The following is a 15,138-nucleotide window of genomic DNA, read 5'->3' as shown; positions in this document are numbered from 1 at the left end:
CCTGTTAATTCAAACGTTTGACTGGTTACTAGTGTACATTACATGTTATGTTGTTCAATGTTAAATGTCAGCGTATTTTTATTTTAACTAGCCATATTAAGTGTATTAATTTAACAAATTTGCTGAACTCAAGGGATAACCCGAAAGAACAAAAAAATGCACTGTATGTGCAAAAAAACCCTCAAAATATCCGTTGTCAAGAAAGCGAGATTTGCAACTCTCGCGATAACATACTTTTCAAGCTGTTTGTGACCCAGATTAAATGGTGACTCAAAGTTATCCCTCTTAACGTTAGCTTACAATTGCTAAATGTGGTCGGTTTGCTCGCTGTGACTATTCGTGCGTCTTTTGCTGGTGTAAATGACGCGAATAGATAGATATTTGTCTCACAGTAAAGTCGGTAACGATAAAATGATGCCTGTTTTATCGTCCCAAACCAAGTTTGTGGCGTTAGCATAAAAACCAGAGGCGTGTCTCGAGCACATTTGAAGATTGATGTTAGCAACGGTGAAAGGTAACGTAGCAACTACAGACGCTTGTTTCTTTCATCCATAACAGCATGCTAAGAGCTACTGCGTCTTATTAACCGTTAACGGAGTGCGGTTGATAGTTGCATAGTTTTAGTCTTCTGAATGTTTCATTTTGTATATTGGCTTGAGATTCGTCTCATAGAAGGACCTTGTCATTTTCCCCATTTTTGTTGTTTAGGGATCAACAGAGCAAACCTTCGCCATGAGATTAAAAACGTCGCTGTTAAAGGAACCCAAACATATCCTTTTTATGATGTGTTATGATGTCTAGTCCCCTGTTTATGATTCTGTTCAGTTCTGCTAACACAATACGGAACCTCTTTAGAAGTAGTGGATTACTTTTTGCTCGGTTTTATCTATATCACAACATGAACCATACATGGAGTCTGTTCACTGTTTTTTATTTATTTTTTCAAAAGAACGTGATTATTACAAATGTCCAGTGATATGCATATGATCAGTTAAACTCGTAGCCGTGATTTATTTTTCTTAATAGCAAATCACATAAGGAACTTTTGAGTTGTGTTGGCTGGACCACAGCGGATGAGTTGTACTCATGCAGTGAGGACCACCAGATCCTTAAATGGAACCTGCTGACCAGTGAGACCAGTTTGGTTGTCAAACTGCCGGAGGACATTTACCCAATTGACCTACAATGGTTCCCCAAAACTATTGGTGGCAAGAAACAGACCCAGGCGGAGATCTTTGTTCTTACCAGCACCGATGGCAAGTCTCTTTATTCTCCACAATTTGACCAGTGGACTTCAAGGTTTTGTTACTAAGTTGACACACAAATTCAATTGGTCAGTTTTGTTTGGCAAGTTGTTAAGTCAATGATACAGCAAATGACAGAGAATATTGATCATAGATCTTTGTCACCATATGCAGGAAGATAAAATTACTTAAGGAAGGGTAATATTGACGTGCGTAGTTGTATCTTATGCTAAATGAATTATTTAAGCGTAATAACTGGTAAAATAGTTTTCACTACACTGTTGTTTGTCTCAGTTTTATTCCCTGATTCTGGTTTTAAATTGACTATTATGTTTTGCTCATTTATTAAAATAATCAGGCAGCAACCCAGCATTTATTTTTTTAGTTGAAGGAAATGATTTCCACCAGTCAAAATGTGGGTTTTGTATCTGTATGTTTGTAATACAAAACATGGCAACACAGTCTGTGTGATGTGCATGCACATGGCTTCTTATGTATTCTCTTCAGCCTATATTAGATATAAACACAGAGAAGTGGATGTACTGTTATGGCAGGCACTGTGTGGTCACAACACTAATGGCAGTGTAGGGTTGCATAAACACACCCACAAACTGAAGCAGCAATTTTCTCTGGCACAGCAGAGAGTAATGAAAACTCTGTTACGATTCATTTTTCCATCTTTCTTCTGCTTCTTGCCTCGTTTCAGTTAAAGATATTTGAATATTGCTGTAATTACTGCTTAAGTTTTTGTTTTATATTGAAAACAATCGCTACGTTTTATTTTTATCTTAGGTTTGCACTGAAATATTTAGTGCAGATTTTAATATTCGGATGTGCACGACATTTGTATGATATAGTTGAAAAGAAATGAGCTGAACAGTCAGGGTTTTATTAGATGGGAAGACTCTAAATTAACATTGTGGCTTTTCCTAACCTTTTTTTTTTCTTTTTTAAATAATGACTTTCCACTTCTGTCAGAATATTAAATTATTTCTTTATTTTTTTAGCTTCGGTAGGATGTACCTTAAATGAAATTTTGTTTTTTGAGTAATATTTCATTCTGAAGTTTTCTGCCTTTGCTTTTAAAAAGGAATATCGAACATAAGTATATGCCATTGTTTAGGCGTTATTGCAAGATTAGATGCATCATTTCTCATTCTGCCAAAGATAATACTGTAATCAACAAAAGTAGACTTATATAAGAGCAAATTAGGCGTGAAGGATATTAGCAGTTTTTTTATTTTTATTTTTTAGCTTGTGGAATTACAATATGTCACAATCACATTAACACAGTTGTATCATAAGCAATTTCACAATAAACCACCCACCAAAAAAAATGGTTAAAATGTTGTCATAGTAAGAGATAATTAAAAAAAACACCTATGACATAACAAGAACACAAAAAAATCAGCATACAAATATGTTGCACATATGCTATTAGCAGAACAGATTGACTGTTGATATGAGTGCGTAATAGAACTAGAACTAGAAATAAATATACATACATTTTTGAAAGAGTTCTTCAGTACAGCTATACCAACCATTTTTATTCCCTACCTGCTGGACCAGTAATATCCTCTCGTCTTAGAATGGTCAAATTTAGAAGTGGGAGGGAGTGGCAGCATGCTGATTTGCAGTTTTAGATCACCAGGAAATATATAGAACTCTCAGAATGTTTTAATACACACTGCCACTAAGTATATGTCAGGCTAGCATCTTATATTTCTGAGCACCCTTCATGTGTAGCAAATAAAAATTGCTTTATGCTAGTATGTAATTCAGCAAAAAGGAAATAAAGTATTAAATAAAGAGAATTGCTATTGCTATTCTGGTGTTTTTGGTATAAGAACCAATTTGCCTCATGCTTAGAACTACAGCAGACACTAGTGTTCCCGAATTACAGACTGTAAAAACACAGCTCAGCCAGGGAGTACAAATGTTCTATGCAATTCTTTGTATCTCTTCACAGGGAAGTTCCACCTGACCTCCAAGATGGGGCGGATTGAAAAGAGTGTTGAAGCACACAAAGGAGCTGTTTTGGCAGGAAGATGGAATTATGATGGGACTGCTCTTATCACAGGTAAAGATGACACAGTCACAGGAGCCTAAACAATTTTATCAGCATTCAATAAGTATTTAATAATTGCATCATCCTAAAATAAAATTCCTCAAGGTCCATACCGTATGTTCTGTTTCTGTGATTACTTAGCTGGAGAAGATGGACAAATAAAGATCTGGTCAAAAAGTGGAATGCTACGCTCAACATTAGCTAACCAGGGTAGGTCTAAAACCCTTGCTTCACTGAATTTATTAAGCTGCATATACTTTATTTGTGATATCAGTTGTTTTAAATTACCTGCAATGCCACAGATAAACGACTTTTGGCTGGTCCCTTCAAGGGTCGCCACAGTGGAACGTGTTCCGCACATTGACTTGGCATGAGTTTTTACACCAGATGCTGTCGCAACCCTGCCATTTATTTTATCAGGGCTCGGGACCGGGACCAGGGTGGCGCTAGTTGGTCAGGGCTGCACCCGGTGAGGTGGGATTCCCACGGTCTTATGCATTCTAACCTAGAACCACCAGGGCCCCTAAATGACCAGCAGTGTATAGCTTATGTATTTGTTGTGCAGACATTCTCATCACTTTGTGAATTTTACAGTATTGGCACATGAACCCAAATTGTTTGCAGTATTTGATCTGACTGAAAACTAAAAGTAGGGAACATCTATCCATCCATCCATTATTTTAACTACTTATCATCCTCTGGTTTGAGGATGGCTGGAGTCTATCTCAGCTGTCAGTGGGCGAGACGCAGGGTATGCCCTGGACGGGTCAACACTCTATCTTAGGACCAACACAGAGTGGCCCAGACAGACAGAAAACCATTCGTGCTCACATTCACACCTATGTGCAATTTAGAATCACCAGTTATCCTTGCACAATGTCTTTTGATTGCGGGAGAAAACCGGAATACCCAGAGGAGACCCACGCAAGAGTGGGAAGAACATGCACACTTCAGAACAGAGAGGCCACAGCCAAAAAGTGTATTTGAACCTGGGACCTTCTGGCTGTGAGGCAGCAGCCCTAGCCACTTCACCCTCATGCTGCAGAAGTGTTAGTAATCTGTAATTAGTATATTTTTTTTATTCTGGAAAATAGTTCTAAAACTGCAACTGAGATTTGTAATAGTAGAGGTAAAAGGAAGCACAGACACTATAGCTAAGAAACGAATCATGGCTAAATGTGACTTTACAAAATGGACCTTTTTGCACAAAAAAAAAGTACAGCAATGTATTGAACACTATATTTAAGATACTGCTCTTGATGTTATAAAACACCCAATTTACTTAATTTTCACACGAGTTGCAGCTAGTTAGGTACAATTGTAAAATGTAACTAACAGGCAAAAAGCACAAAGTAAAACAAACCAAATACCTATAATTTTAACAGATCATTGTTTTATTCATCATTTGTAGAATAAGAAAAAATGTTAATCGACTTCTAAATTATTAGCTGAACCTGAACTGTAACTATTAAGACGATCAGTGGGAATACCTTGAACCCTCATTGTGTTCCTCTTTATAGATTTTGGTTCACATAATTTGAACTGCAGCCATATTAGCTGCCAGCCAGCAGCAGGGGCCATGTGAATTAATTCCATAACCAACCAGCTGCAGGCACTTAGTAAAAAAAAAAAAACACATCACAACCACTTAAATCCTCTCCGTGTCTGTCTGTCTCACATACTCACAATTACACACACATGCAGATTGCTTTTGGACCTGTGGGCTTAAAGAGTGCCTCAGGTCAGAGAGAAAAAGCACAAGAATCTGAGATTTTACTGTTATTCCTGCACATGTTCACCCTTCATCTGGCTCCTGTTTATCATCAGGCCTAGAATAAACACACCTGCAATTGGGTCTTGTCAGTTTGCCCTTGCACATGATCTCAGATGGCAAAACAATTGCCACCTTAAGTGTATGATTTGACTCTTCAAAGTTTCATTCTACTGTGTTTGTCTGAGTGTGTGAGCATGTGAGTGTATGAGTGTGCATGCATGTGGTTGTTGAACAAGATTTAAGATTAGCTTGTGTGTTGAAGCTACCTTTTATCTGAGCCAGATATTTTTAAATGACAATCTTATAGGAAATGTTTTTTTTTCTCCTCACCTTGGTTGTATGATTGTAAGAATGTTTGTGTACTCAAACCAAATGGACAGTTTATCGCCAGTGTTTTTTTAAGTTCCATATAGTTTAAAAGCTTTATAGGAGTGGAGGTCTATTAAAAGCTATACAAATACTTAGAATGATACGTTTCTCAGTCCACATCCACATTCACATTACCAATGGCTTCCTTATTAATTGATTCATCGTGCTGTTTAGTTTATGAAATGTTTCTAACTTCTGGGGTAATGGATGGTACACTCCTCCTCAATGATGGGTGCTGTGGAAAAACTGGCTGGGAAACAGCAATTCAGCCCCAGCATGTAGAAGCTTTTTTTTCTTAGCTGGCCAGAGTAAAGTAGTAACACTGTACATATATGCACCATCAGCGCCTACAACTCCATACACACAAACATGGACACTGCAAGAGTGGGCTGGTTCTTGTTTTTTACTATGACCCATTTCAAGGGAGAAAGAGCTCTAGGAAGAGGTTGGAAGTGAGTGAGCATGTGATTGAGAGGAGAAAGGAACTTATCTCAACCCCTCTCATCGCCTTTGTCAGATTTAGATCATGTGACTAGTTGGCATTTGTGAGAAACCACATGCACCTGGAGTGGGGTTAAATGTCAGGCCCCCTCCCCTCCATACATGCGTAGCCACAACCCAACTCATACACAGTTTTTCCCTCACATGTAAGCATACACACACTTATGCTCATACAACTGAGGTTAGGCAGGTTTTCTCAGCTGGTGTGCCTACAAGCAAAGTGGTGTTCTAAAGTAGGTAAGATCTGTAAGGGTATGTGATACCTTCTGAGAGAAGGTGTTGACACTTCTTTGTTTTAACTTTTGCCTATACCAACTCCTAGGTTGTGTAAGGCACAGTGATTCAAATTCAGATCTTTATAATTATGCATCAAGTTAGTGTTGAAGTTTTTACACGTTGAACCCCAATCCAGTTTCTGCATAACTTTCCAGGGTCTCCTGTGTATTCTGTGGCGTGGGGTCCTGATTCAGACAGAATCCTTTATACATCAGGAAGACAGCTAGTCATCAAGCCTCTGCAACCCAGTGCCAAGGTTACACAGGTAAATTAACTTGATGTTAGCTACAAGGTACGGGTTTTGAAGTTTTTACCCTGTAAAACTTCAAAACATACTGTGAAGGCTGAAAGATTCACAGTATGTTTTTCTAATCTTTAAAATTGTTATAGTCATTATTATTTTTCTGATTTCAGCCTACTTTCAACACCATTCAAACTTGAAAACGTTCAGATTATTAAGGACGTATGGAAAATGTTTATATGTTTTATACTTTGTAAAATTCAGCTTTTTTCAGCTATTTGTTCTCATTCAAATGAATGGAGAGACTCTTCAGTTTCTCTTTAGCTTTGTCCTCTTTAAGCTGTGAATAATCGCAGTTTTAGTTTGAGGTACTCTTTGGTGAATTTTCAGTTTCTAAATTAGTGTGTATTGCAGAGTGTTGGCCCAGCTAGAGTGGGTGACATCACATTCACTTTTAACTGCAAGCTTCACCTTTTTTCTTTTTCTTATTTTCTTTTGTCAAATTTCATCTTTCCCTAAACAAATTATAACATTAAAACATACGTATATTTCGTTCCTTTCAGGAGATATAACTATCATAGTGACAGGACTTACAGTTCTTTAAGTATTTGGCCAGAAGCAGATGGAGTGAAACTCCCATTGGACCCCATGGGACTCCATGGGAAATTCTCCTCAAATGACAAATGGGGTTTTAAAATCGCTGCCCTGCCTTCATTTTATTGAGTACCTTCCATTTACATATACGTGTCACCATGTTTGGTGAAGCCTTCTGCTGCTCACAGTTTTTGAGTTTTTTTTAATAGGACTAATACTATTTTAGATTTTGCACATTTTGCAAGGCAAAGTCTGAGCAGTTTATAACCTGTCTTCAACAAATGTGAGCAACTCAGCAGATTGAAAGCCGAAAGTGCTGACATGGTGACGGACACAGCTGAATCCAGTCATGTGATCAGCGTCAGCGCTGTGTCCAAGCAAGCTGTGTCTTTCTCTCACATGATGCACAGTGGACACACACACAAACACACAGACATAAAAACACTTTCAATATAAAAGCCATTTTGATACTTAAAATGAGTTTGTGGAAGCATAGTTAGGATACACACAGACATGAAATAGCCTTTTGATACTTTTCATTTTTGTTTTGCATTCAAAAATAGTTTGTGGTTTTAGTCTACCTGCAGCAATAGTTCCAGGTTTACTGATTGGACAATCGTTACAATCTCGTCAACTTTTTTACATTGAGATGTAATTGGTTCTTCATACTTTGACCTATTGAATTTTAATCTTTTAACATGATGTTTTGACATGATCACAGTAGTTTATAAATTCTACTTTTCATCAGGCGTTTGACTTAAACTTCAGCTATTTTAGTAAAAGCCAAACTTTGAGCTATTTTTAAGTAGTTCAGCTTTCAGCAAAAGAAAACATTTCAGCTCTCACCAAAAACAACCTTTTGCAGCTTTGGTTGGAAAATGCTTTCAGTGCTGAAGCATTCACAGTGCATTTTCTTTTTTTTTTCTAGTTAAACCTGTTATTAACTGAAGAAGTTACAGAAATACAAGTAAAAATTTGTCAAAAACTCCTACTTGGATCACTTGGGTTGCAGCTTGTCATGGTCCACACTGGTTATTTTTTTCTGTTTAACAAGAATAAATGGTTAGTGGAAACAAATAAGATTGAATTTTTTTTTTCCTAATTAAATTTTAGAAGAAAAAAGCTCTTTAGTTAATTTAGTTAGCAACTTTTATTATATTTGCTGCCATATGTAATACCATAACCTTTACATGAACTTTTAATATTTAAGTAGATGTTACTTTAGATGTTGATTTAACTAAAAGGCTTCTGCGTCACTTGATCTAGTCAAAAAGTTTTTGGGCAATTAATCACTTTAAATTATAATGACAAATGGGGGGCAAAAGGTAGTATTCCTCTTTAAAATGTTGATATTCTGCTCTCAGTGGTACTTTATTGGTCATATGGCTGGTAATGTACTGAACGATACCATAATCTTTGACTACTAACATTAGCTTGAACTGTGAAAGCTTAATGACAATCGTGTTTGGATAGCCTAACAAGCAATATCAAACAGTATATGGTATGCTGAGGTTTTCATTTAGCTTGTTGCTGATAGTGTGGATATTACTTTTCCACGTGCCAAACAGTATGTCAAAGCCAACTGGATCTGGACAGGAGCTGTTGAAAGGTCTTGGTTAAAAGATTTCTCTTTCTTCTTGGGGCTGTTTCAGCTTCCTAATGGATCTGTTAATTAAAACTGTACAGTCCTCTCTGTTTACACTTTCGTTTAGCTTGTCGGGTTTTTGGACTGTACATAAATGTATTATAGCCTGTATTAGGGTCATCATCAATAATTGGCTTTGATATATACGAAGTGAAGAAAAGACATAAAATGCAGAAAGTCTGTACGTCTTTGAAGGGCTCTGCTTTAAGTGGGGGCGCAGCACTGAGGTCCTTGAACACCAGTGAGTATTTTTCTTGTTCATGTATACATTTGTTTATTATTCTTCTTGAAGCTGAATAGCGCCTGGGACCTTAGATAAACAGTGGAGTGTTTAATGTGCCCCTTTTCAACACTTTGCTGTCTCACAGCTATTACCATCAGACATAGTTCAGCCAACCAAGGTTAAGCTGAAACATTGTTTGGACTATGCCTTGTGTGGGTACCCAAAATGAAAGGGGTGTGATAGGTAGTTAAATGTAAAAGACCCCCAAAGGATCCTCTTGGACTGCTGCAATCCATTACACAGATCTATGTGATAAAATGTATATTTAGGTGCATTTTCTTTGTGTGGCGTGAACACACGTGGTATAAATTGAAGAAGGCATGCAGTGGCAGCTGAGACAATATATGAATACATATCTTGAGAAAACTCTCATTTAAACTGTTAGAAGAATAAGTGCCACTGCTTCTGTAGCTTGTCCTGCTCATCTTTATTTTTAATTTCTTTGCAAAAGGGGGGAGCTATTTAAGGATCAAATCAACATGTTGCGTTGACATAAAATGGTCTCTCCCTCTCTCTAGTGGAAGGCTCATGATGGGATCATACTGAAAGTGGACTGGAATTCAGTCAATGACCTCATACTTTCAGGTGGTGAAGACTGTAAATATAAGGTAAGCAGTCTTTTTGTATAATTTTAGACATACTGGGATGTCTGTAAATCAGGTGTTTATTTTTACTATTTTAGCCATGTCCACCCCCAACAGGTGTGGGACAGCTTTGGCCGTCTGCTTTACTCCTCTTCGTCTCATGACTACCCAGTCACCTCTTTGTCCTGGGCTCCAGATGGAGAAGTGTTTGCCGTGGGGTCCTTCAACACACTGCGGCTCTGTGACAAGATTGGAGTAAGAAAAACCCTATTATTATATATCAGCAATTCAAAAGCTTTCAGATTGGAAGAGGGAGGTTATTGCTAAACAAGATTGTGTTAAAAAGAAGAAAAACATAATAATATCAATGGGACAAACTATAATATGTTTTGGCCGATAAAAGAATTGAGATGTTTTAGATTTTAAATATCTGGCACCACTTAGACTTGGTGAGTTTGTTAGACTTTTTTTTGATTCATGTATAATAGCTTTTGTTTGATGCAAGGAGACTGTGCAATATGTTTTGTTCACCCATTACCAAGGAGTGTTAAAATGATGATGGCAATCGTTATGTTATAGTCTGCAAAAGGTATTGGATTTTTTTTTTTCAGAATGTTAGGCCAGAAACAATATTTCGGGTAGTTAGTTCAGCTGCTCTGCCCTCATGGGATCTTTAGGGGTTCTGGGAGTTTATGTGGAGATGTCAGTGTATTGCTGTATCAGACCTGTTGTAATGAAAACAAACACAGGGGGAGAGGGTTTTTTTGTGTGTGTGTTGATCATCAAGCATTTCACGCTCCATTTTGATTTCATTAGGATCAAATGGCTTTTTTCTTTTTTTTTCTAGAGCATAAAACAAATGAGCTGCAGAAAGGTCTGAGCAGACACGTGTCTTTTCCAGAGGTTTAAGTTTGTTTGGATGCATTTCGTAGACGTTACAAATAATATAATGTGTAGAGTATGAAAATCCCAAGGGAGATGTACACTTATTGTCTGTTTGTTTGAACGAGGGATTTCAGTAGATTTGGAAAAATTGCCATATGAGCTGAAGCAAGTTTGTATTTATTGTCTCAGTGTTAGAAAAAAATATAAATGTATAAATGCTATTAACACTAAAAGGGGGAAATCATTAGAACTTTCTCCTTTTATTTTTGTTGTGATCTGGTTCACCCTACGTGCTAGGATTGTTTACTTAGTTTGTTCTATTGTTTCATCATTACCCCACTTGCTTTGCTGTTGTGTTTCTTGGTTAAACAGTGTGATGATTATAATTATAGTGATTATGGTTCTGACCTGCTCTAACTAGGGACAGGGTATGCGTTACCTTCTCCTCCCCAAGCCCCTTAGAGACAGACAGTTGTGAACTGTAGCATGGCGTGGGAGGCTTGTTTAAAAAGGGGATGGGGGAGAGAAACAGAAAAAGAGAGTTTCAAAAAAGAAAATCCCCCTCAAAGGTCGTTGCTTTCTATTTGTGTGTATTCAGACATGCACTGCTCTCATAATTTTACAGTGCTGTAATTACTGTAATTTGAGTTTACATACAAACACACTTTCAGAAGTCATTAACCAATTACAAGGGCTTTACCTATGTTGTTGCTGTGGTTTGTTTGCGGTGCAGTAAGGGTTAAGCAGCACGAGGAGTCTTTTCAGTTACTAGCGTGACTAATGGGAAGGAGTTTCATTCTGTATCTGCTACAATGAAACCTTGCACTTCAACGTATTGCTGCTGGCTCAGCAGTATCAGTCCCGTGCATTTAACCCCTTCACCTCCCGTCCTGCTCGGGACTCCTATCACCCTAAAAAAAAAAACTATATCCTAATCTTGTACTTTTTTTTTTTTTTTTCTTTTCCTTCAGGTTTCCCCTCTTTATGCACCACAGGGCAGATGTAGTGCCTCATTATCATCATGACACACACACAAATACACACAAAGTGTGCATTGACGTAGAAAGACTGGGAAAGACTAATCTTGTACGTTCAACAAAGTTTGTTCTGGTTATTTTTTTCCCCATGAAGCCCCAACATAGTTATTTCTAAATACAAAATAAAATTAATAATATGTTGATCATTATTTTTGTTGCAGAATTGTAGAGCTTGGAATTGAGTGTGAAGTGTTTTTTCTATTCACAAGAGCTTTAACAGGACACAAGACACAAAGAGGCTCACTGTCCCTTTTACAAGATTTGGGTGAGACAATAAGTCAGTGTCTGTCTGTGTGCCTGCCATAGTATACGCATGTGCCCACATGCCTGTGTGTGTGTCAGTGTGCAACCATTGCTGTGCAAATGTGCCTGTGAGACAGCAGTCTATTTACAAGGCCCTGCAGCTGGTGTCTATCGTCTGGACCCTGTCACGATCCCTGACACTGTCACTGGCTAACAAGTAGGACTCATTGTGCCAGGCCAGCACCCTCTCGTTTCTTTCTCTCTGCCCCTTCTCCACCTCCCTCTTCTCTTCCCTGCACTTGTGTTTTTTTCTCTCTCTCCACTGTACATACATAGATGTAATAGCTGCTTGGTTTTGCATTTCAAAAGATATCCCCCCTTTTTCACAGACTTTGGCGGGTTATATCAGAAATTATGTCACTTATGGAATTGTAGTGTTTCAGAAACTTTATTGATAAAGAGACAAATCCACTTTTGATAAGGAATACTCAGACTGTCTAACGTTGTTTCAAGAGTTGATAGAAATGTATTGTTTTGTCCAAGGGCACATAAACAGGACCCAATTTTGCTATTAAAAGGACTTAAAAATCAACATTAAGACCAGATTTTTTCCCCCACCTTGCTTGGTTTGATGCTTACTTGAGATTTATTTAAAAAAAAAAAAGTTGGAACAACCTACACAACCACAACACCTTCTTGTAAGTCACCTCATCGAGCCTGGTTCCGTTTTATTTTTATTTTTTTTTTGCAGGACGGTTCTGCATTTGCCAGACTGGTCTCATTCAGATGAATGAGCAGCCTGCGTATTTCCTTTGTTTCATGCAGCCAGATAAGCCAGTGTAGATCTTCTCTATTCTTTTCTTTTCTCCACGCGCATCTGTCTACTCCCTTATTTGTAGGTTATACATTACCACAGGCAGCCTAGTTAAGTTCATCAGATGGTTTTAAAGTTAGCCTCAAGCTGGGCCCCATTTCTTGCTGACATCCTTGTCATGTGTAATAACAAAAAATTCTCCTTCCTAGGGGTATACATGCTTGCAGTTTTCCCTTCCACACTATGGTAACAGCTGTCACCCTCACAAAGTCTTCAGAGATATGTAGTTATAAATCATGTGTTAAAGTTATGGCCATAAGAGCACTGTTGTTTTTAAGAGTAGAACTTGTAAAAGTGTAAAACCACTGGTATCTACTTGTGGTCACTCCCTGTTATTTCATACAGTGGCCAAATGGCCCTCAATCATGGCAGATTGTTATCTCTAGCTGTGCTATTTTTTTTTCTAGATTTTCTGCCAACTCCACTGTCTATGGAACTAAATGCTCCTTCCCTTATCTGTCCATCTATCCTGTGTACTTTCTGAGCTAGAATGAATTTAGGAGTAGGAGATTGCACTACATCATTTTCTTCTTATTGTCTTTTTGGTTTGTGAGACGCAACAGCTTTTTCCTTTTCCAAAGGGTATTTGCCTAGTGCAACTAGCTCCCTATCTGTCTGTCTTCTTTTTTCTGTTCATGCCTCCCCCCTCCCTGTGTCAGGGTGTGTTTGACTGCCTCATGTTTTATCAGTGCTCCCCCTTTGGCTCCCTTTCCCTCCTGCCTACCCCATGGCCCTCTTTAACTCCTTTTTTTTTCCTGGCTGAGTCCAAGGGGGTTCCCTTAGGGTCATTATGAGCCTTGCTCAGCATTGCCACACTGGGAATGGGTCCATGTCCAGCTGGAATCACCATAGCTCCTGTCTTTCTCAGTTTTTTTCTTCTTCCTTATCTATTTAATGTGCAGCTTCATTCTCTATAGGATCTTTGTCTGCCATCCTTAAAGCTACCAACCATTATTTTCTTTGGGAGTCTATTGCTCTTCACTGTCTGTTTGACTGCCAGTATTCTTTTGTTCTTTTTTTTTTTTATCCGTCATCACCTAAGACATGCCAACTTTTTCCTAATTGCCAAACTTCAGCTTTTTCCCTGAGTCTTAATGGTTTTCCCTGTTGCTATTGAGGAGCATATACCTGCGTTTGTGCTGGTAGTTTGTTGCCAACCACTGGCTGGCCAACATCTGGAAATTGCCACATCTGGAAAAGAATGAAACGACACAGAGTTCTGATCCTGATCGTGAACCACTGTTAGAAGAGCATGGAAAGGCAAAATAAAATAAAAACACTGCAGATTTATTAGTCTGTAAATTAGCATTTATCGGTTTTCATCACACAAAAAAGGCACATTTAGTTCAGTATTGTTCAGATGTCACTAGAAAAAACTGAAAGGCAGCATAATTAGATGAGACAGATATGCATAGACGGAGGGAAAAATAACGGAGTTACACAAGAGAAAAGATTAAATTGTAAATCTGACAAAGAAAGCATGTGCACATTAGAAACGATGGTGAATAATAAAAAAAAACACCTAACTTTGAGAGAGAGAGGGAGAGAGAGAGCAAGAGAGCAAGAGTGGAGGAGCATTGTCAAACAAAGAGAGTCCTGAGTCAGCAGCACAGCAGTTTCTTCCTAGGCAACTGGGCAGGGCGACTTGTCTCTCTCTATCTCTCTCCCTTGCTTTACACTTTACCCCTCCCTCCACATACAAATTTGTGCTCTTGCGTGCCTTTTCTTGCTCCCTGCACTTTTCCTTTCTGTTCTCTCACTGTAGTAAGACTGCTCCCTCTATACACTGTGGACTGACTAAATGAGAGCATAAAAAGTACTGCATCCCACTCTTCTCAGCTCTCCTCCATTTTCTTTCTTTTTGGCACTTTTTGATTTGTTTGGCATAGGGTTAGAGTGTATGAACAGGGCTTCAAGACTATAAGATGCAGTAAGCACATGTAGACTTAGTTTGTAATACAAAAGAGCCCATGTCCCTAATAGAAAGTGAGGGTCATGGTTTCTCCTTCATATTCTAGCTCCTTTGTGCTGAGCAGTCTTTGGTTATCTGTGTTACTAAAGTAATTTTGGCACAGTCTTTGGGACAGTGTATTCTTAGGTCCTTCTTGCAGATGATTGACCTAATTTTTTGTCTCTGTCTGTGAACTGGTGCTTATGTTTGTAAGTCTGTTCGAGGAAAAGGCACTTGTTGACATGGTATTACTTTTACACCTCTCTAGAGTTCGGCTAAAGGCTTGCCGTGTTGGAAACAAAAAAGGAGGGCAGTATGAAAAAGAGCTGAGAAATGAGAGCAGTTGGAGGTGTGGGGTAGTGTAGAACTGTCCAATATATCCTGTAAAGTTGGCCTAGGCAGTGAGGCTTGGAGGATTGGTCTCCATAAAAGACGGTGGTTTCTCTTTTCCCTCAAGTCTCTCTCTCTCTCTCTCTTGCTCTCTACTGCTCTTGTCCCTTTGACTTTTTTCTTTACTTCTGTACCCCTCCATCTCCCCCTTTTATCACAAACACACACACACACACACA

General features: G+C 38.4%; 1 protein-coding gene across 1 annotated transcript in view; it reads left to right on the top strand.

Moving 5' to 3' along the window:
* The first annotated feature begins 227 nt into the window (after positions 1-227).
* The window catches only part of ift80 (intraflagellar transport 80 homolog (Chlamydomonas)), a 36,806-nt gene continuing 21,895 nt past the window's right edge, over positions 228-15,138 (top strand). Inside the window, exons 1-8 of the mRNA XM_067507845.1 lie at positions 228-514; positions 709-772; positions 1,038-1,256; positions 3,214-3,324; positions 3,454-3,522; positions 6,388-6,497; positions 9,514-9,603; positions 9,697-9,834. Of these exons, the coding sequence (XP_067363946.1) occupies positions 733-772; positions 1,038-1,256; positions 3,214-3,324; positions 3,454-3,522; positions 6,388-6,497; positions 9,514-9,603; positions 9,697-9,834 (777 nt within the window). The 5' untranslated portion in view covers positions 228-514; positions 709-732. The remainder of the gene's footprint in view (positions 515-708; positions 773-1,037; positions 1,257-3,213; positions 3,325-3,453; positions 3,523-6,387; positions 6,498-9,513; positions 9,604-9,696; positions 9,835-15,138) is intronic.

This window comes from Channa argus, chromosome 6 (genome assembly GCF_033026475.1).
Source record: "Channa argus isolate prfri chromosome 6, Channa argus male v1.0, whole genome shotgun sequence".
Taxonomy (NCBI): domain Eukaryota; kingdom Metazoa; phylum Chordata; class Actinopteri; order Anabantiformes; family Channidae; genus Channa; species Channa argus.
The sequence above is the reverse complement of the archived record's forward strand: the minus strand, read 5'-3'. Positions and strand labels throughout refer to the sequence as shown.